This window comes from Eretmochelys imbricata, chromosome 2, assembly GCF_965152235.1.
Source record: "Eretmochelys imbricata isolate rEreImb1 chromosome 2, rEreImb1.hap1, whole genome shotgun sequence".
Lineage (NCBI taxonomy): Eukaryota > Metazoa > Chordata > Testudines > Cheloniidae > Eretmochelys > Eretmochelys imbricata.
The window spans coordinates 63,469,665-63,492,662 of record NC_135573.1 but is presented as its reverse complement, the minus strand read 5'-3'; the positions used below and the strand labels follow the sequence as shown (position 1 = coordinate 63,492,662).

General features: G+C 43.0%; 1 protein-coding gene and 1 long non-coding RNA gene across 2 annotated transcripts in view; one reads left to right on the top strand and one right to left on the bottom strand.

Moving 5' to 3' along the window:
* Positions 1-18,112, bottom strand: part of TTPA (alpha tocopherol transfer protein) — a 27,842-nt gene extending 9,730 nt beyond the window's left edge. The window contains exons 1-3 of the mRNA XM_077810215.1: positions 17,503-18,112; positions 2,895-3,048; positions 1,665-1,858 (exon numbers count right to left, since the gene is read on the bottom strand). Coding sequence (XP_077666341.1) covers positions 1,665-1,858; positions 2,895-3,048; positions 17,503-17,748 — 594 coding nt within the window. The 5' untranslated portion in view covers positions 17,749-18,112. The remainder of the gene's footprint in view (positions 1-1,664; positions 1,859-2,894; positions 3,049-17,502) is intronic.
* Positions 17,783-22,998, top strand: part of LOC144261082 (uncharacterized) — a 20,090-nt gene continuing 14,874 nt past the window's right edge. Inside the window, exons 1-2 of the long non-coding RNA XR_013345143.1 lie at positions 17,783-17,869; positions 19,408-19,609. This is a non-coding gene — a long non-coding RNA (uncharacterized LOC144261082). The remainder of the gene's footprint in view (positions 17,870-19,407; positions 19,610-22,998) is intronic.

The window sequence follows — 22,998 nt, the reverse complement described above, 5'->3', positions numbered from 1 at the left end:
CATGTTGGATACGGCCAGATTGATGGGCTCTTATCTGAATTAAAAAATAGCTTGCTAAATGTAACTGTTTTTAGGAACTTTTTGAAACAGTGGGATAAAAACTTAAGCATCAGATTCTAATCTTGTAAAATGTATGCAAAGAGCACTACTATGTAATCTCACCAAAATCTGCTTTTACCCATATCTATGGTAACAGATTTTTTCAAGATCCACAGTTATGGGCACTGCACAGTTCAGATTAGGCTATAGTCCATAACAATTAAATGCGCTTGCTAGCTAATGAGGCTTGGGACTGGAAGCTAAGAAACCGCTTGTCTTCTTAGTTCTTTCTGTGTCCAGAGAAGCAGGACTTTGTACATTCCTTGTAAATAAACAAGATGGCAACAAAGAGAATACCAGACTTTTATCAATTTTTGCTTCCAACTGGAACATTCCCAGCACCCTGAAATTGGACTAACTACTTGGGTCAAAAAGAGGCAATACTATTATTTTGATGCTATTTTTCCCTTTCTACGTTGCAATTAACCTCTCTCTCTCTATGTCCTCATATTTGTTCATGCAGTGCAAGATCATATTTTTACAAGAGCTGTAACAGTAAAGTTTAAAAAAAATAGGAGCTGAAAGTTAGGATCCTAAATCTAAATGTTCCTAAATATGGATTTAGGAAATTAACTTTTTTAAATCTTGGTCCATAACGTGTTACTTTAAAATGTCACAGTGACAGAAAGGGACCTGAATTGCCTGAACTGCCAAGCAAAAGCAGAAGAAACCTGTGTGTGAAAAATGTCAACCCAACTTAGAAAATGATGAGAGGAATAGATAGAGAATTGCAATAAATAAGTTTATAAATTTTAAGAAGCACTACTCACAATTTATAGTTTTGATTTATTTTCTCTGCTGCCTTATTTGTAGTACTTTTAAATGTTTGAAAACAAAGGGTAAATACGAAAGTAGACACCTCACATCCAAAGAATTTCTGGCATGGGAGTACTAGATCCAAATCCCTAGATTTAACCAGGCACCCTCTTTCCCCACCCCCAAAACAAATTCTAAAGATACCAGGGACCTGTTTACTGGTTCAGGTACAGCTGAAATATTTCACAAGAACAGCCATTCTAGTGAGATTTTTCCCAAGATGGTAGAATCATCGTAAGAGTAACCAACCATGTAAGAATTCCCCCATTTAAGACGGTAGATGCTCTGTGAGGCTTGGTTTCATGAAATTCTCAGGTAGAAATATTATCAGAAAAGCTGAGATTGCTGCACCAAAAGATCAATGATCTAACTCTGATTAAGCCTCAAACCCAAACCCTTGTTAGTCTGAAGCCAGCCACTATCTAGTTGGCTAATATTACAGAGATGAGCTATTGGCTTTATTATTTTTATTGAGTTCTTATGGAAGTTTACTGACTTTTTAAATATGTAACTAGAATCTGGAGGATATTCACTACTTGATTATAACAATTTGAAGGCAAATCAAATAAAGTTTAGATTTAAATCATTTAAGTGTGTCTCACTTCTAATAGCTCTAAATAGCACTATTTTGTTCTTTCAAGCGGTGTTACCATGACAAGGTCCTACACAAAAGGAAAGTGTGCCATAATTTACAGTAGAAACATTTTGACTATTGCAATAAAGAAACTAAAATTAAGCATCAAACCTACTGTGAGCACGGCAGCAATCCTCTTGGCCACTGTTGGGCTGATTTGAAATGCATGAGCAAATAGCCACCCTTGAAGATCAAAGATAGCCTTGACTCCATTCCGTTGTGTCTCTCTCTCTTTTACAATGAGCTCTGATGTGATAAGGCTTACACGAAACACATCATATGCTGTAAACACCTTTGGATCCCATCGTCCTGAAGAACAAATAGACTGTACTGTATTACCACACAGATATTCTGTATACATATACTCCCACTGGCTATTGTTTCTAATGCACTCCTCAAATACAAAATGAGTAAACAGCAATATGGAGTGTGAAGTCATTTTCTTTTCCTCCTTCAAGCCCTCTCCTGTTCTGCAATAAGTAGTTTTGTCAGTACAGAAACTATTTACTCTATACCCCTCTGGCTCCTCTTCTACCCTGCACAATCACTCCACTCTCTGCAATTCATTTCTACTATCAGTAGGAACCTGCCGAGAAGTTTTCAGAAAAGAATCTTGCAATGTTTGCTTCAAGAATCCTCTAGGTTTGGCAGTGACAGTAGTAATTAAATTGGAAAGTCACTGGCCAAAGCTCCACAGTACAATATCTAGGAGGGATACTCCTAGGATTCACCTCAAGCAATATGTGTTAAAAATGAGAAACTGCCTTGTCTACACTAAGATTTGAACATATTTTAGCTAACACATTAAAAATGCACCCTTTTTCCTAGTGAAGACAAGGTTTGTGTTACTTGTCTCTAGCACAGTCTGGCCCTGATTCTTGTCGGGGTTTTCTAGGAACCACTGTAATAGAAATAACTAATTATGGTGGGGTGCTAAATATAATAATTAACACGGCAGATAGCTATTACACACACACACTCTCTCTCTCTCTCTCACAACAGCAAATGAACACTACTTTATCCAGGTATGTTAAATGAGATAGATATTCATAGGTAAATAGTGAAAAATTAAAGAGGTTTCTGGCTATCACTAGAGTTTTCACTTAATCAAGTGCTTCAGGAGTTCTCCCATCTGAGTATTTCTCTACAATATACAGTTATATAGTATGAAGGTGGTGCTTTACTAGCACACCTATATCCACAGGGAGGGAAATAAGCTATACCAGTTTAAGGGATTGTATTGTTTAATTATTTTGATAGAAAAATCACACCCATAACCAAGAGAGTTATACCAGTACACAAAACAATGTGTAGGCAATGTCTAGGCCATAGAATTGTTACTTACCAATTCTATAAATAAGAACTTTGCTGCCACGTGGGTCCCTTGATCTCAGGACTCCATGGTAACCAGCATGCAGGAGATTGAGAATAGAGCAAGGCTGTAAATTTGCACTTAATTCTGGGCATTCAGCTCTCCACTTGTGATAGTTCTTCAATAACTGGGGACAAGAGAAGCATTCTTGTCAGAGGAATATCAATAGAAATGGGAAGCAAAATCCAGTCTCAAGTGTCTTGGACAGATGGGTCCAAGTCACAGAATTAACATGTTAGAGCAGTAGTTCTCAAACTGGGGATCGGGACCCCACAGGGGGTCACAAGGTCATTACATGTGGGGGGTCGCAAGCTGTCAGCCACCACCCCAAACCCTGTTTTGCCTCCAGCGTTTATAATGGTGTTAAATATATGAAAGTGGTTTTAATTTATTAAGGGGGAAGTCACACTCAGAGGCTTGCTATGTGAAAAGGATCACCAGTACAAAAGTTTGAGAACCACTGCGTTAGAACTTCCATCATTCCAATGCTTCCTTATTTTATTTTTACTTTCAACAAATGAATTTTAGGAGCAAGGAGATTGCCAGACTGGATCACACCAGTAGACCAGAATTATTTCCGACAATCGCAGGCCAGTATCAGATGTTTCAGAGGAACAAAGCCTAAAATAGTTGCCTAACTATTTTAGGCAACAAAGCCTAAAATAGTTGCCTAACTGCCCATTAGTTAGACGAAATATCAGGCAATAAGCTTTTTTTTTTTTGGAAGAGGGAAGAGAGGAACCTTTGCCAATGTAACTTGAACATAAGCTTCCACTGAGTGATCCACAATCATACCTAGGTTGCTCTCTGCCCTGAGTTATTACAGTGAATTTAGAACCCAATCCATTTGTTAATAGCATGTAATCACCATTCAGTGCCGCGTGGTAGATAGAAAATACTGGCAATAGGATATTTTACTACACAAAATAAATAGAAATGGGATTCTAAACTGAATCCTCCTTGTGTTATTTAACTTGATACTGTGTCAGGCTCATACAGGGGCATGTTGAACTAAGTAGAGACTTACACATCTCATAAGAGGAATTCCCAAACAAAAGGGTATTAAGCCATCTTATTGGCCACAAACTTTTATTAATAATTCCACTGGACTGATCATTGTGCCATCGTAAGATCATTGTGCCATAGCATGTAACCATTGGCACATCCACAGCACATTTTCAAAGACATAAAGGTTTCTCCATGTAAGATATTGGGAACGCATGTAACCATTGGCACATCCACAGCACATTTTCAAAGACATAAAGGTTTCTCCTTGTAAGATATTGGGAACGCATGTAACCATTGGCACATCCACAGCACATTTTCAAAGACATAAAGGTTTCTCCTTGTAAGATATTGATTAGATTATTGATCAATGAGATGTCAGATAATTCAGCCCAATCGTTTTTTATTAAGTGAAGATAGATCAACATAAATAGAGAAAGGCAAAGGTTAATAGAACTCACCCTTCCAGGGACAATTTCTGTTCCAAACTGATTACAACTCTGTTTTATATCCCACTTCTTTGCAAATATTTTATTTGCCTATTACATTTCACAGTTGTTTCCATACTTACCTTATCTAATCACATATTAACCACAAATATGACGTTAACATTGCCTGTACACCTGCAAGACGATTCCTGGCTCCTGTACATTTCCATTCTATAGGCAATACAATACTCATCTGAAAGCAATTTTCCACTGTTTCTCTATGTGAAGATTTACAGAAGTCTGGTTCAGGTTTGGAACCTAACTCAGTTCCTCCAATTATGTTTGTTTATAACATGTCTACTTATTCATTCCTTTCGTGTTGTGTCAGGTACAATTTCATTACTTGTTGTTCAAGCAACAGAACCAATTCCATTTTATCTAATAAGCACATATCTTCTTATTTGTCACACTTGCTAGCACATATGCAGTTAAAAGTACCCTATGCAGCTACAAAAGAAAATATAGGATCTGAAAATGGGTGACACCCTAAATACATTACCATTCCTTTTAGGGCATGTCCTACACAAGTTCAATGTGCTCAAAGCCATGTCTAACTTTTAGTTGCCCTTGACATAACTCTGAGAAATGCTGGAAGCTCAATGCCTACATGGCAACAAAGAGCATCAAATAATGATGCAATGGATGTCTCTCTCTTTCTGATTGCCCATAAGAGACATGCTTTTTGAGAGTGGAAATAATGGAGGTCGGTCATTGCCAAAACAATAGAGATCATGTCTGTTGTCAGGAACATAAATACTGTTGTTCAGATGGAGGCAAAACAGATTTGGGCAGCATTATACTCTGGAACTGTTGAATGATACAAAAGAGCTATGCGCAGAAGTGATATGAAGAAGTTCTGAAGAAGAGTTACTTAGCTAAAAAGTGCTGACTTTTGAGGTTAGATCCTGCTGGAGAAAATTGAATTATCCATAGTTTCATGATTTCCATTAGAGAATTAAGCTGATGGTGCAGTAGTTCTGATTTCCAAATCTGATCAGATATTTTCCTCTTAGAATAAAAGAATTCACTATAATAAAATTCACCTGCTTGAAAATCTGGACTTTACTTGCCACTAAGAGAAAAGCTCTGCTGTGCAAAGGAGCCATTGATTTCACCGAGTACCACCACTTCCCTCACTTTATTTCTGATACTGTGAAGAGGTAACCAGGAATGGAAGTGCTTCTGGTTACTCCAGGAGTTGAGAGTTCTCCACTGACTGTGTCATTAATTTGATTGGTGATCTTAACCAAGTAACTTAAACCTTTGGTTAAGATTTTCAAAAAAATAAAAGCTTGGAAGTTAGGCTCCTTTGAAAATCTCAGTTTAGAAGCCTAAGAGTTTCAATGGAAGTCGGGGCCTAATTTCACAAATAACTGAAGAAAAACGAGGATAGCCAGCTTTAAATCCTAACAGTAGCAAGGATAGGGCCTTACAGAACTATTACTACTTTTTTTTATTTTGTTATTAGTGCTCTCAGACCAGCAAGACAACTCTAATCATCAACACATTTTCAAAAACACCAAACATTTTCTCCATAGCAAAGTAACAATATGCCTGAAGCGACTAGATCTCTCTAGTTACCCCTTTTTTCAAGGGCCCAAGTAACATAGCTAGAAATAAATAGTTACTAGTTCTAATAACTAATAAAGTAGAACAAAGTATGAGCTTTCCAACTTCTCACTTCTATGCAAGGCTCTTCCTGGTCTAACCAGTTTTTCCAGGGTCTTGAATTGCAGACTAAGAGTCAAACTGAAATCTAATCCTCTTCTGCTGTTATCCTGTGGCAAGCTAAGGATGGATATTTACTGTGACTACTGACCTCTTACCCATTCCTCTACTTTCAAGTTCCTCTTGTCTTTTTTAAAAAAGTGTATTGTTGCAGCATATTTTTCCCCGCTCTCCTTGCATAAAGTTGTAGGCTATTTGAAGGGTGTCTCAAATAAATTGTCAAGAAGGAAACTGGTTGAAAAGACCCAATGTGTATCAGCTCTACTTGTAAAACAGATAGGAAGAGATGGAGAGATATACTGATTACCAGTCATGTACATCTCCACTCTTCATATACCCTATAATGATTTATTTAGTAGTGGCTTAAGACCTCAACCAGGCTAGAGCCCCATCTATCTTGAACACTGTATAGAAGATGGTAAATAATCATTCCTTAACCAAACAATACACAAACAACCCAGTTTTTCCTGTTAAGCGTTTTAATTAAGTATATAAATTAGTTCTTAGTCTAGGCTAATAATATGTAGAGAGTTTTCTGAGGGGTGTTTTTTTAAAGTTCTTGGTATGCAAGAATATAAGCTATTGGTAATTGATAGAGCAGGGGTCGGCAACCTTTCAGAAGTGGTGTGCCGAGTCTTCACGTATTCACTCTAATTTAAGGTTTTGCATGCCAGTAATACATTTTAACATTTTTAGAAGGTCTTTTTTCTATAATATATAACTAAACTATTGTTCTATTTAAAGTAAATAAGGTTTTTAAAATGTTTAAGAAGCTTCATTTAAAATTAAATTAAAATGCAGAGGCCCCCCGGACTGGTGGCCAGGACCCGGGCAGCATGAGTGCCACTGAAAATCAGCTCGCATGCTGCCTTTGGCATGCACGCCATAGGTTGCCTACCCCTGTGACAGAATAATGTGATTAGAAGTTCACTGTGCTGGTAAACAGCAGTCCAGAACTTGATATTATTTTACTTCATGTTTACCTCCTTACAAACAACACTGATTAGCACAAAGTGTTCAGAATTGCATAACCAGACAGCATGAACTGGCAACACTATGTATTTTTTCTGTTGTCCTTCATACATACAAGTTGAATCAGCAGCAAAATATTTACCTTGCCAAAAAACAAAAAAAAAAAACAAAAAAAAACAAACACACTTCCCAAAAATCTATAATATTGGTTTCTGCCCTTTTCCTCTATTAGGAGTTGTGCACACATTTTCAATAATTAATTATTCTATTAAAAGAAAACCACTGTACATAGCTAGTGAGTTCTGCTCCATGAGAGACTCAAACTTGGAAAAGCAGGGTACTGTTGATTAGGGTTGCCGAATTTTTAATCACACAAAACAGAACACACCTGCCCCACCCCTTCCCTGAGGCCCTGTCCCCACTTGCTCCATTCCCCCTTCCTCCGTCACTTGCTCTCCCCAACCCTCACTCACTTTCACTGTGCTGGGGCAGGAGATTGGGATGCGGGAGGGGGGTAAGGTCTCTGGGCTGGGGGTACGGGCTCTAGTTGGGGCCAGAAATGAGGGGTTCAGGGCGTGGGAGACGGCTCTGGGCTGGGGCATGGGTGAGGACTCCAGCTGGGGGGGGTGAAGGAAGGAGCTCCGCGCTGAAACAGTGGGTTGGAGTGCAGGAGAAGGGGTGCAGCCTCCGGCTTAGGGCTCTGGGGTGGGGCCAGGGATGAGGGGTTTGGGGTGCAGGAGGGGGTTGAGGCAGGCGGTTGGGGTGTTGGGGGAGGTGTGGGCTCCGGGAGGGAGTTTGGGTGTGGGAGGGGACTCTGGGCTGGAGCAGGGGGTTGGGGTACGGGAGAGAGTTCAGTGTCTCGCGGCTCCCAGGAAGTTGCCGCCAGGTCCCTGCAGCCCCTAGATACATGGGCGGCCAGGGAGGAGCCACTTAGCCCCAGGCCCCCCTGCACCCACTGACCGGATTTTTAATGGCTTGGTTGGCAGTGCCAACCGGAGCCGCCAGGGTCCCTTTTCGATCGGGCGCTCCAGTGGAAAACCAGATGCCTGGCAACCCTACTGCTGGTAGAAATCAAGATGTGTGCAAAAACAATTCTCTCCATCACCTAGTCAATCTCCCTACCAGCGCAGAACTTTTTCCGCCAGTTCATACTTTTAGCCACAGCAACCGTGATTTAAAATCAGCAGTGTTTGTACCTGCAATGTTAATGGCACATAAGGGAGGCCAAATGACATCTGGCCTGAACATTTGCCTATAAATCACTTAAGATAGTGAAAAAAGAGATTAATTATACCATCTCGAGATACAGTCTGCAATTAGACGGTGTCAGATGCTATTTTCATCTATTTCTACCAAAAGGTAACAACAAATAGCTAAAAATTACCAAGCACTCAGGTCTACTACCTTTACTCACACTATCATCTTATTCTGTAAGTACTCCCATTGAGACTACTTGTGGAGTATGAACTACTCCGTGTGTGAAAGGGGTGCAAAACTGAGCCTAAATGTCTGAAATATTTATTTCCTGTTCTAAAACTGAAGTGTGAGCTTAGCATTAAAGGACTTTCTGGGTTATCTCCAGCAGGCATTTAAGGTTCAATCCTGCAAACTTTGCTCAAGCAAATTAATCCTTATTCTACTGAGTAGTTCCACTGAAGTTGCAGAGGACTGCTTGCATGTTTAAAGATTACTCATGTGAATAAGGCCTGCAAAATTGGACTATTCTTGTTGAACAAGCTCTGAAGAACAGCTCTCTGTTATCTTTAAAATAAATCTCTAATTTAACATGGTATAAATTGGCTCAGGGTCTCATGTACAAGGATTACTTGCTGATAGTTTTGAAGGGAATATATCTGTTCTGCTAAGGGAGTCAAGGGAAGGTGTACTGTGTTTATATATTGGCTATAAAGAGCTGTAGGTGTCAGTGTGGGTATAAGAGGGCTAAGCAACCTGAAAATACTGGGTTCCCATCTGGTTTGTAGGAAAAACAGATGGGATGATCATGATAGATGTAATGGCAATGTTCCAATCATTCAGGATTGTGGAACAGTTATTGTATGTGGAAAAACAATTCAATACATAATTATATTAGTTTATTAATTGAATAAGCAACTGTATGTCTGTTTGGCAACTGACGATGGATATAAATTAAGTTGGTAAGTGGAATAAATTTGATCAGAAACATAATCCAATGTCTGTGGAACCAACCATTTCATCATGAGTGTCTTCATGCCAGGGATATAGTCCAGGATTTCTGAATGTCAAAGAAGTTATTGATTAACCTCAGAGAGTGCGAATTCAGTGTCTGACCTAGAACTAATTTAAAGAAAACAATGCATTTATAAATGAAAAATGACTGAATTCAACTTTTCCTGATCAATAATTATGAAAGCATATTGCCAGAGGCACCAATCAGAACTAGGCCTCCATTGTGGTAGAAACTATGCAAACACAGGCCATAAGGAGAAACAGTTCCTCCCCAGAAGAATTTACAATCTAAAAATAATAATGAAAGATCCAGAAGAGAAAATAAAAAGGAAATGGTATTTCTTTAATTTCTTCAGATCAGATCACACATACTGGGCTAATTTCTTTGTCACATAGTTATTACTTTAAACCAACAGTATGCTCAGTCCTGGACAAAATAGAGGAAGTCTCTGTCCCTGCCCCAAGGAGCATACATTCTAAAGTAGACAATACAGACCCACGGTAATCTACTGGTGAATCTGAAGTTGGTGGTCTCTCAAAATTGCTTTTGTAAAGGTAACACTTATTTCACGGGTGGATTGGTGCCAGGCTACAAAGAGTATGTCTTAAGGAGGGAGTAGAATGAGGAAAAGGTGGTCAGTTGACATATCTGGAGAACGACAGAGTTTTAGACCACCTGGAAGAAGGTGTAAAAAGAGGAGTGGATTAAGGAAACTTTAGCCCTGACTACAGTAGGAAAAGGACCCATTGTCAGCCTTCCTGAACGGATATGGAGATCAGTTTAGCTATTCGTGTAGTCCTACCATAACTGTTTTCAGCATCTTTATGGAAAGTGTTATACAGATGCTTCTGTAAGGCAACAGAAAAATTGTGCCCCAGCTACTACGCACTAGCAGTTGGCCACTTTCAACTCCAGTTAGAGATGGAGGAGACAACTGTCAGCAGTGGGTCATTTACCTAGTGTGAACGGATCTAATGGAAGCAGTTAGACAAGAGGCTTGGGCAGAGCAGAAAGAACAAGGTGGAGGGCAGGAAGATAAGGGCAGAACCATAGCAAGGGCTGGCTCATGCAGAGCCTTCAAAGTGAGGAAAATTTTGAAATCAATGAGAATAGCAAGAGGAAGTCAGCGAAGGGAAACAATAAGGCTGTAATTAACTCTTGCAAAGAACAAAACAAGCAGCTTATTTTCCATAATGTATGTTAACATATAGAAAGCAGAACATCTTGAGATAACATCTTGAACTAAGTTGCGGCATGCCTAGCTCCTTTTATATGCCACGAAATTTGGTGACTGTGAAGGAAAAATGCCTAAAATGGCCAGCTGACTTTGAACTGTAGTAATCATATTCTGTATTGTAGTGCTGCAATATAAATAATGAACTGAAAGCTGAAAAGTTTAGGAATGTTTCATTTGGGGCCCTATTGCATACTGTGTGCAGGATTACCTCAGAACGCAACATGGTTGCTATGTGCTATTTCTCAAGCAAGCTTAGGAAAGTGTCCAACATGGCAACGATTATATTGTTTCACTCAAAAATCCAGCTGTGGAGAATGACAGTTTTCATAGATTTGTTATTGATCCAGTAAGCATTTAGGAAAAAACTGACTGCATGCCATTGTTTTGGATCCACACATCACCGGTAAATAAAAACAGATGCTGTGGTTTGTAACATTATTAAGACTTTGTCTCACCCTTCATAGATCTCAGTAACCACTGTGGTGAGAAAAACTTAAAAGGAGAGGATTTAATAACAGGATCCTAAAACACTGGGAGCCCAGAACCCCGCCAATGTTTTAAGGTCCTGATCTCACAAATACTTGAAGAAGGAAGATACCCTGCCCCTTATAACCTTTAGGCTATGGAAAGGGTATTCACCCAGGATGTGAGAGACTCCCCAGGCAAGTCCCCCCTCATCCTAAGGAAGAGAAGGGTTTTGAACAGCAATCTGCCACCTCTCATGTGAGTGCTTTAACCACTAGACCATAGAATATTCTGATATAGGTGTCCCTAGTTGTTCCATTTTAATTAAACAAGTGAATATTATTATTAATTGGGCCAGCGAGAGCCTTAGAATGACTCTTTAGACCACTAGTTAGGGCACTCACCTAAGAGGTGGAAGATCCCAGTTCAAATCTGCTCTCCCCGTCTTGAACCGGGAGTTCCCTATCCAGTAGGCTAAAGATTGAAGGAATTTCTCCCCCCACCCTGGGTGGGTTTTTTGGGTCCCACATGCAACTTCAGGGGCTGAACGCCTGCCTTCTCCTGGTTCGTGGACCACAAGGAGAGCTAGATGCCTCCCTGCAGCCCAGACTTAGGCACCTATCACGAGGGAGGGGCGGGACTTAGAATCATAGAATATCAGGGTTGGAAGGGACCCCTGAAGGTCATCTAGTCCAACCCCCTAAGCACACTCTGGTTGGTGTCTCCCGTTGGCTAGCTTAGGCAGCTCCACGCTTAACATGAGGGCTTTGTGGATTGCAGTCTAAGGCACCTAATCTTTGCTCAGGCTCTGTATAGGGAGCCTAGACACCTAATTCAGGCTTTGTGGATCACAGTGTTGATCCTGTGACTTTTCTAGGCACCTAAAAATTTGGTGCTGTAACGCTCAGTGTTGCAACACCCAAGTCCCTCTGTGGATCCCACAGACAAGGTGTACCTTTTGAACACTAAAATATATCCAGGTAAGTGTTAATGCGCCTACCTGTGCCTCAGTTTCCCCATCTGTAAATTGGGGACAGTGCTACTGACCTCTTCCGTAAAGCAGTCTGAGACATACTGATGAAAACCACTGTAAGAGCTAAGTGTTGGTGTTATTATTGCAGTATTAACATCTGATCCCTGCCTGCATTTCCCTCAGGGTGGAGGAAGATTAGTTACTGCACAGGTGTCAGCAAAATCAATGACAGTACAACTCCCTTACTTGCCAGTGTTATTCCCCAGTAGGTGACCATCCTGCCAGCATTTCTTTCTGAAGTTGCACAGGAGAAGAAAATTCCTTGTTTGTGTATTCAAGCCATATCACATATTCAGTGCCCTGACTGTCTGTGCTTAATCTTTTCTGTGTCAAAGGACTTCTCGCTTCACCCCAAGGAAGACAAATCTCTGCCAATATTCCATTTAGACTGAGTTAACGCTTTCCTACTCATGAATGTTTACCCTTGTAATCCTTTACCGAAAGCTATTCAGTTACTTTCTCTTCTACTTTTGGAGTCTGTGTTTAAATGGTCAGGGCATACAGTCCCACCAGCATTTCAAGATTAAGGTTTTGGGAGTCAGACGGGTTGCTTAATTGAATTTGTTTCAGTGTGTAATAGTAAAAGTAAAAATGTAAAAGTGTATGCTGTGTGTGTTTGTTCCTGCCTGCTCTATGGTTTGGAAATGGTGTGTCTTACTGAGATGGAAGAAAGGAAGATACAGGTAGCAAAAAATAATATACTGTGAAGAATGGCAGACAAGCAGAGCGTAGAAAGAGTGTGTGACACACTGTATGGATATGTGGGACAATTTATGATACTGTTGAAACCGATATTATAAAATTTCCAGGAATCTGACCAGATATGCCATCTGAGAAAATGTTACAATTTGCCAATTATGATAATCTTGTTTACATGTTCGTATCACCTTTGTATTATGAATTATAGATATGTAGGGTATATCTGTAATTTCCAAACTTGTGCCGTGTTTCTGGGTGATGCCAATCTGTCTGGGGGTATCAGCACTGCCTCGCCTGTTTGATGGCCCATTAAGGGACATCAACTGTACAATGAACCCATTCATGGGTGGCGGGTAAGGGAGGCTGGGGGAGGCAGTGCCTCCCCAAACAGCCAGGCATGGCCCCACCCACACTCCACACCCAGGGTCCCGCTTCAGCGGTGCCGCGCTGGGCTCCAGGGGGCTGGGGCCACACCACTCTCCCTCCCAGCACTGCAGAGGCTGCAGCGGCACTGCTGCGCGCTCTCCCTCCCAGAGCTCTGGGACTGGGGGCGGCTGCAGGCACTAGCCAGCCTGGGGCTGTGGTGGGGGGGCTCTGGGGTACGCGGAAGGGGCAGGGCCTCTTGTGGAAGGGACGGGGCTGGGGGCTAGCCTCCCCCAGCCAGCGGTTCACGTGGCACCTACGAACCCCTTGAAAGCAACCAGGAGGGATACCTTATGAGTCAGCAGCAAAGCATGTGGTATGCCTGTGGACCGAGAACTCTAAAGCTTCCATGCCATGTGCTGGGCAGCTTGTGTTTGGAACAAAGGAAATACAAGCTGCATGGCAAGACTATAAAAGGCAGCTGCATCTTTTGTCTTCAATCCTGCTTCTTACCTCTGGAGTAAGTTTTCTATATACTGAAGCTCTGAACAAATGACTGAATGAACCATCTGAGCTGTGGATGTGTTCCAGAGGGACTTTCAAGCCAGCAAACTCACCAATACTGGTAAGAACCTGATATATGGACTTTGAAGTCTTTGTATGTATCTGATTGCTTTGACCATTTAACAACTCTCTTCTTGTTCTCTCTATTCATAATAAACCTTTAGTTTTAGATGCTAAAGGATTGGCTGACAGCCTCCTATTTTGCGTAAGATCGAAACTCATATTGACCTGGTAACATGGCTGGCCCTTTGGGGTCAGAAGAACATTTTGTATATGTGAGCAGAGTTTTAAAATAACCTCACCTTACTGCACCTATGTGCTGAATGGGAGCCAGAGTACTGGAATGCAATAAAGGCGGCTGTGTGATTTCTTTTTTTGCTTCTTGATAACCAGTGTGGGGAATCAGGAGCACAGTTTGTGACTGGTTGAAGAGTTTAACTTTAGTGTTAACCACTAGTTTTGGGAGTGTCTGCTCTCCCTTATGCAGCCTGCCCTGACCTTGGCATTTCCAGTGAGGGGTACCCCAGCACCCTGTATCACACGGTGTATGGAAGAAATTAGGGGGAAAATAAACTTGGGGCTCTCAGTGATAGATAGGCCGGACAGCACGCACTTGAGGTGGAATGGACATGTGATAAGAATGGGAAAAGAGTGACCAGCAAGGAAAGCACAGGAGGAAGAGGATAGCAACACAGGATGTGGAAGGTTGAGGATATGATGGAAAGACTCCATCAAGAGAAATCTGAAGAGAAAAAGAACTGGAACTACAAGACGTGTGATGAGCCCATCCTACGGTCCACAAGGAGCGGAGAAGAATCATGTGCACCTCTGACCCAATGTAAATAGAAAAAGGAGTTGAGAAAAAAAGAAAAGAAAGTTTTGTAATAACTCTGCAGGACCACATATGAAATAGTTGGTGTCAGGCTTAATGGGATGCACCTCTGGATTTTTAACATCTCTAATCCTTGATATGGGTTTTTCCACCAAAAATTAAATGCTTCAAGGCTGGGTTTTCTCTAATTAAAAAACAGCAGCAGCCTAACACTCCTGAGCAACCCTACAATAGCCAGTGAGCACTGAGTATGGAAGAATAATTGGTATAAATGTTTGTTCCAAGTTTCCAGTGAGTTATTATAAACAGTTATTTTAAAAATACACTATTTTGCCAATGTCTAACTGATCATCCTTCCTTTAGTAATATTTCCATAATGTGTTAGGCCCAAATTTTCAGACATGCCCAGTGTGACAAGGTGGGATATGTCTGAACTGAATTATGACTCCCATTTTGTGTTGACTATCATTTTTGTATTAGACAGGCGATCTCCAGTCTCAGTCTCTGAGACTGAGATCCAGTGTCAGAGGCTCTATGATCAACCAGTCAATCACAATAGGGTTGCCAACCCTCCTGGAGCCAAACTGGGAGATCAGCCACTAGCAGTCCAGTGGTGCAGTGGGGCTCAGGCAGGCTCCCTGCCAGCTCTGGCCCCGCACCACTCCCGGAAGCAGCTGGCATATCCGGCAGAGGCTCCTGTGGGGGGAAGGGCAGGGGAGCTCCACACGCTGCCATCACCTGCAGGCACCTCTCCCGCAGTTCCCATTGGCCAGGAATGGGAAAGCGCAGCCAATGGGAGCTGTGGGGGCGGTGCCTATAGGTGAGGGCAGCGTGCAGAACCACCTGCTCCCACAGGAGCTACTGCTGGACATGCTGGCCACTTCCAGGAGCAGCGCGAGGCCGGGGCAGGTGCAGGCCTGGCCACCAGTTCCCACAGCTCCCATTGGCCGGGAGCAGCAAACCGCAGCCACTGGGAGCTGCGGGTGGCCATGCAAATGTATACAAATGGTCTGTTGGCTGGCCAGCGGCTTGCCCTGATGGACCGCGTGCGACCCGTGGGCTGCCCAACACTGCTTCAAAGGCTCAAAACCCAGAAGACAAATAGAATGCAAAATATTAAAGATTTTAGCAGGCTTGTCTCATGATTTTTGAACACGCAGAGTTGGCCATACTGATTCTCTGATATATTAATAAGTGAAAAATCATAGCTTAAGGCAATATTACAGCTGGGAAATATAAATATAAGGTTTGCTGGGCAACGTTAACTCATCCACATCAATTTCAATTAAAATACAACGCATATTCAATGCTGGTAAGTTAATATTTCCCTGAGAAACTTTAAAGGGCCACTGATGACTTGAACTTGTTACCAGTTTTAAAAAAAAACCTTTTAAGTAATTACCACATAAACAACCAGGAAAATGGTGAAATTCACTACATACTGAATGAATTCAAATGCACTAAATGAACAAAGTCAGAAAGAGAGGAAAATATGTTTTTCTTAATCTCTTTGTGTTACAGTAACTCCAGGTGTCATCTATAAGACAAGAATGTGATTTTTGATGTTAATGGCACCCCTTTAAGTGTTTCACTTTCTGATATTAGGGTATTTAAATCTGTACTCAATGCTGCATAAGTAAGATTACAGAAAGCTAATAGTCATACTGTGCACTTCTCTGGCATCAAGCTGGATATATGCATCCAGCTCCTGCTTTGTGAACTTAGAAAGTGCTATAGCTACCAAAACAGCTGCTCCAGTCCAATCCCTACTAAATGCTACAGCCATTTCCTTTACTCCTACTTTACTCAGTTATTACACCACCAAGACGCGACCCTGATCCTGCACTAGGAGTAGTCCCATTGACTTCACCAGGGTTCCCTGTGGCCACGTGAGTCTATCCAGCCCACACAGAGCTCTTGGCAGGAGCATGGCCTAAACACTTAGTTTGGGTGTTGTCTTTATTTATCCTGGAACGCAGCGGCCCCAATTTCTCCCATAAAATGCAGGCGTGTGGTTTTGTTGGGAACACTGGGGCATGGCCACTAGGTAACTCGAGGGGATGGAAGACCACGAGTGTCGATGAAGCCCCCTCGCGCTAGGCCCCAGTGTCCTTGGCCCCCCTCCTGCCTGGAGGCACTCGCAGCAGCTCTGCGTGCTAGGCCCAAGTGTCCTTGGCCCCCCCCGCCTGGAGGCACACACAGCAGTTATGCTGAGAATCTGCAACAGTATGTTGCAGAGTCAGACTGCCTGAAACTAAGCAAGGCCAAACAGGGGAGATATGGAAGAACAATGCTGAATAAAGCAGCTTTATGTATAGTTTAACAAATGATACAGAGAATCAGGGAACTAGCTGGGAACTGGATTGGCTGGCTATATGGATACTTGGAGCAGCTTACTATTGGATAAGTATGCTGGGAAAAAGGATGTATAAAAGCCTGTGTAACTTCCTGCTTTGTTGTACAGGATTTGAGATTCAAATCTCCCTGTACCTTTTTGAAGCTTCAAATAAACTTTTTCTGCTTCTCCACCCCGTTGTGATTATTGGGTGCAGCACACCGGGTAACGAACCACTCAAGCTGTTGTTCAGCCTCTCGGCACTGGGTGCCGGCAACAGTTTCATGAGCTGTCTCTCCCTTTCCCCGCGAGGGATTAGTGTCTGTATTGTCATTACTGTGCATTACTTCTAGGGTGCCTACTCAAGCTATTAGGCACTTGACAGACAGACCAACAGTTCTGACCAGAAGGGCTCACGCTGCAGACTAGCAGGCATTGCCCGGGCGTCTGGTACTCCTCTCCCCACACCGGGGAGCGATCTCACACAGCAACCGGGGCATGCACCTTCCGGCTCCCTGCAGGATCGTCCGAGGGCGGCGGTCGAGCCCGCAGCGCTGAGCCCCTGCAGCCCTGCGGGGTCCGAGGGAAAGGGCCGGCTGCAGCCCCAGGGAGACCAGCTGGCCTCGGGCCCCGCGCCCAGCCCCTCCTTACCTTCCAAGCCAGGGGCAGGTCGAAGTCCCGGGCTCGCAGGAACCTGAGCAGGAAGGAGTCGGTGAGAGCGAGCGGCCAGCGCTGGCTGCGGTCAGCCGCGGCCAGGCGCCGCAGCTCCGCCACGGCGGCTCCCACCAGCGGGGACTGGTCAGGCAGCTCGTTAAGGTTCCCCGGCGGGGCGGGCGGCTTCACCTGAGACATGCGAGCTGTAGAGCCAGGGACCCGCAGCGACGGCTGCTGCTCCATGCAACGGAGGCGAGCGGCGGCCAAATGCCCCCCGCGCCGCACGGGGCGGACACGCCGCTTCCCATCGCGAAAGAGGCAGAGCGAGTCAGGGACGCGGGAGCGCTCACCCCACCCCCGCCAGGTCAGGCTTAACCCCTGCAGGGCCTGCTGACGCCAGGAGGAGGGTTGTCATGGGGCCGGGGGCTAGTATCTGGACGCCAGTGGCGCATCAGTCCCTGGGCCAACGAGCCCGTGCCCAGGGGTCCCCGCCAACTGGGGGAGCCCGGACACACGGGCGCCCCCGCGTCCCGCCTTTCCGGCGCTCCTGCAGAGGAGCGGGAGCTTCCGCGCCCCGAGCCCGCTCCCCGGGCAGGAGCGCCGGGCAGGGCGAAGCGGGACACGCCCCCAATCCAAAATTTCCTTTCCGTGCAAGGTGCGGGCTTCATGCGCCCCTGCAACCCACCGCCAGCCCCAGCTTTGCAAATCATCCTTCAATAAGGAACTGTGGTTTCAACGCACATAAATAACAAGAGACCTCTCAAGTCAAGCGTCACGTCCAGCAAAAGTTGGACTGTTCTGGAAAGACTTGAACATGCCACTCTCTGACCCCAAACTTTTTTTTCTTTGCAAAGCACTGTCCTGTCTCCCTACACCCATCTTCCATTTTGCAACTTGAATAATAAGCAACTGGGTTTGTAGACTGGCTACAAAAAGGACAGATGAAGGGATCAGAATGTATAAATATTATACACATCTTTTCCATTTTACAATTATACATATTATCTATATTAAGATACCCAAAAAAAAAAAAAAAAACTTTGTTGTCAAGCTGTTAAGTTTTCTACACAGTTAACACACCTGATGCTATGGGTTCTCAAACTTCATTGCACTGTGACTCCCTTCTGACAACAAAAATTACTACATGACCCCAGGAGGAGGGACCGAAGCCTACCTGAGCCCTGCCACCCCGGGATCAAAAGCCCGAGCTCCACCACCCTGGGCAGGAGGCCCAAAGGTCTCATCCCTGAGCTGGGGACCTATAACCTGAGCCCCACCACCAAGGGCCCTGGGCAGTGGGGCTTGGGCTTTGGCCTGGGCCCCAGCCAGTCTAATGACAGCCTTGGAGAGCCCATTAAATTGGGGTTATGACCCACTTGGGGGTCCCGACCCACAGTTTGAGAACCCCTGCCAGGTGCAAAATTACAAAAAAGAAGGAAATGAAAAGTTAAGTTAATCTAATCTATTCCTTCTCTCACACTCCCTACCACTGTCAAAACTAACAATACAGACCATGCTCTGTAACCTTAACTGTTCCCCCAGAGATGCCAGACTTTTATCACCACTTTTATTGGCCCTTGCGCACCAGAATATTTTATCTGCTATCACCTGTTCCAGAGATTTCTGTGCATGACAGCAAGTAAGCTGGAAAACCAAGGTGCATTTGGCTGTTCTATCAAAAAAATTAATTGTATTATTTTAAATACCATTCATTGCCTATGCAGAAAAGGTTTTAGGAGCATTTGCTTTCACCTGCCCCCTCTGTAGCTCTTTTCCATGTAATGTGAATGTAGCATTAATATTAAAAATAATATTTCAAACATTGATTAGTTCAGTAGAGGACGTCAAAGAGCTTGGCCAGAAAAGTAAGTATTTATTAAAGCAAAAATTCTGTCATTACAGATGTAAAGTTGTTGGAATAATCTACAATATTGGAAACCATTTTGTATGTTTCCACAAGCTTGGGAAAGCTCAGAGCTGACATTTCTATGATGGCATTTTTGAATTCTAAAGCAAAGCAAATGGAGATATTTCAGCCACCGAAGAGATGTTCTCCAAATATCACCTAAAGAAAAGTGGCCTCAGTCACACTGCTGATGTATGGGTATGTTGCATGAACTACATTATTTTGAAATTGCTGGATGTGAGATGCTGTCATAGGATAAATGTTAAGTGAAATTATATAGTGAGGTACATTATGGGACGAAGACCAAAAAGAACACATACCACTAGGTGGATGGAGACACAGAGTATGTTTACACTGCATCTGGGAGTTAGCTTCCCTGCCTAGGTCCACAGTCTTATGCTGGTGGGGCTTGCGCTAGTATGCTTAAAAAAAAGCTGTGTAGACACTGCAATTTAGGCCGGAGCTCAAGCTGTCAAATCCATCCCCACCCGAGCTTGAGAGCTCGAGTTCCAGCCTGAGTCGCAATGTCTACACAGCTATTTTTAGCATGCTAACCAGGTATCATGTAGACATACCCACAGAGACTTGGACTTCTGGACAGAAGCTCCACTCAGACTCCTCACTTGGAAATTTGGGAGGTTGAATTTGAAGGAGAGGAAGCTCTGCTGGGCTCTTATAATCTTAGGCTGTCCCTGCTAGAGTAAGAAGTAGGACGGTCACTAGATGTTACTGTTTTGCTTGTGTTATGTTTACTCAGTTAGATAAAAGTTTAGTGTTTGGTCAAACCCAGGAGTCAGAGGCATAGTCAGTCGGTGGGTTTTGAAGAGATCCGAAGGGCCTTCAAAATACAGTAACGAAAAGCAGCCAATAGCACCTGACATTTACAGGCAGGTGTCCTGAGAAGAAAATTAGAGACGTAAAAAGGCTGCACTTGTCAGTTGTAGCCACTGACACTAGTGTTGAATAAGGTGTGCTGCCCCGTAAGGGGGAGGTTGTGACAACAGGTATTACAGCAAGCTGAAGGAAAATAGTTGATTGAACTCGTCATAACAAATATTTGCACATTGGTTAAAAAAAACTGAACTAATGTGATGTGTTTAGCCATCTTTCCTGTTCTTAACTTGTCTAAAGAAGGGAGTTTCTGTAGATCTTCTTTATTCATAATTGTTTATCGAATAATGTCTGAGAAAATATTGCAGCTGGATTTGCAACAAATGAATGAAGTGTTGGATTTGGTTGCTTTTTATGGGTTTATGTGTGTTTACTCAGAAAGACCAGGCAAAGTGGAAGTACAGGTCTGATATTTGGCAGGAAGCCCAGAAAGGTAGGAGTGGTGTATTTTGTCATTTATGTATGTTGAACCCCCCATTGCTTATTTAAGAACAATTTGAAAAAGGAAAGGGTGGGAGGCTGTAACATATGTGAATGATTGTTCAGAAATAAATCTTTAGGTCAGGCAGTAGCACATCCTAGACTTTTCATAACGGTTTAATGCTTGCATAAATGTGTCACATGGGGTGACATGACTTATTTTGTTATTTATACCAGGTCAGGCTCAGTTGCTTATTGATGAACCATTCCCAAAACATAAGTGGGGAGGAGATGGAAGAAACTAAGCTTTGGATCGGGGAGTGGCATATCCAGGTCTCTTCACCACAGTCTAAATTTGGCAGGGATGTGTCGCTTGGGGTGACTGAAAAGTTTCTTGTCATTTATGTGGGTTGAAACCACAGTTCCTTATTGAAGATCACTTGCAAAATGTGGGGAGAGTGGTGGGGCACATTGGGGTTGTGTGACACATTTTGCACAGAAATGAATCTACAAGTCAGGGTGAAACATGCTCTCTGGAGTCTTCAGAATGGTCCAATAGTTGCACAGATGTTTCATTTTAGATGTGATCCAAAAGGTATTTTTGTCATTTACACATCATCAGATATATTACTTTTTCAAATTAAGAGACAATCCCATCATGTGAGACTGGGGTCTTGCTTGCATCTCAGAAAAGTGTATCCTTAAAAGCATGACTATATAGTGTTTTAAAGCTCAATCTAGGGTTTGGTTTGAGATTTCTAAAAATTAAATTTACACCAATTAATTATTTTTATTATTATTTTGGCCTTTGAATAAGAAACCAACAAATAAGGATTCTAGCCTCATGGGATCCTGGACTTATTGAAGTCAACTGAAGGGATTTCACTCTCTTGCGTTTGCACAGTACCTAGTGCAGTTGCATCCTAATCAGAACTATTAAGCATTGCTTCAATACAAATCACAAATAGAAACCAGAATAATGAGGTACAGGGCGGGTTAGCAAGCAGAAGAGGTGAAAATTAGAGGTATATCCAAAGCAAAGCCTTTAAATCAAGAAAGTGAGAAGAGCAGAAAACTCCATGAAGTCCAATGGGGACTTCTCCATGTTCCATGGGAAGTACTGGCTGCTGGGCCATGGTATAAAATCCAAGATAGAATTAGCAGGTGTTAATTGAGCCTCAGACACTTATGTACATGCTGAATGTTAAGCACACATATGTCTACAGGATCAGGCTTAAGAGTTTAATTTTCAAAGGTGCTGAGCACCCACAACTTCAGCTGCAGTTAGTGGGAGTGGCAGGTGTTCAAGGTCTCTGAAAATCAACACTAACTGCCTTACCTAACCTGCCACAGTGGCTCACTGCTAGAGCCAGCAAAGAATGTTTGACTCATAGGTCCTGGAGTTTTGCCCAGCAGCTTACATTTGACTCAAATCAATGCAGTTGTTGAGATAGGAGAGCAAGGGGGAATATTATGAGGGGAGGGGTGATGCAGAGAGTCTTTTTGTATGGCTTGCTTTTGAGGGGGGCGTTCATCTTTCAAGAAGACATTTATGTTGTTGGCTTGTTTTTGTTATTGATCACAGCACTAAAAAGATGCTGAACTTTCAAACCTCCTGCTTCAAATGTAGCATGTTCTCAAAGATGGATAAATTGCTTGGAAAAATATTTTACCAGTTTACCTAAGAAAGGTATAAAGCTAAGTGCTGGTAAAATGGTACATCTCACTTAAGGTTTTTCCATTATTACTGGAGCCCTTTGTCAATAAGCAGCTGGGTTTGCTCCAGAGAGTTATCACGGTTAAGCTTCAGTGTAGCGATGAGCTCAGTATAAGAAGACTTCTGCACCCACACAGAGCCTCTACTGAAGTGAAGAACTTACTGTCAAATCATGGGGGCTCCTATAGGGTGCAGTATCTTCCCATGCAGAGCTCTTTGCAGGATCACAGCCTTACTCATGAAAAAAAAATACATTGTCTATCATCAGATCCTATAAGCTAAGCAAGATTGAGTTGAGAGTTAGTTCTGGTATTGCCAAGAAATATTGAGTGCTGCAGGAAGAAAATGTAAATAGGTGTAATTCTTCCCCTGAATCAGTACCATACTAATGCTTCAGTATGGTGTTTGGGCGTTGTGCTGCTGGAGGTGCCATCTTTCATCTCACCTAAACCTCAAGTTCAAGTAATCTCTGGTCATTGAAGGGCAGGGGTCAGTGCAAGCCTCTTCCAAGATGTGAGGAGGACTAGGCGTAAAATCCTGCCACAGAGCCCAGCTCCTC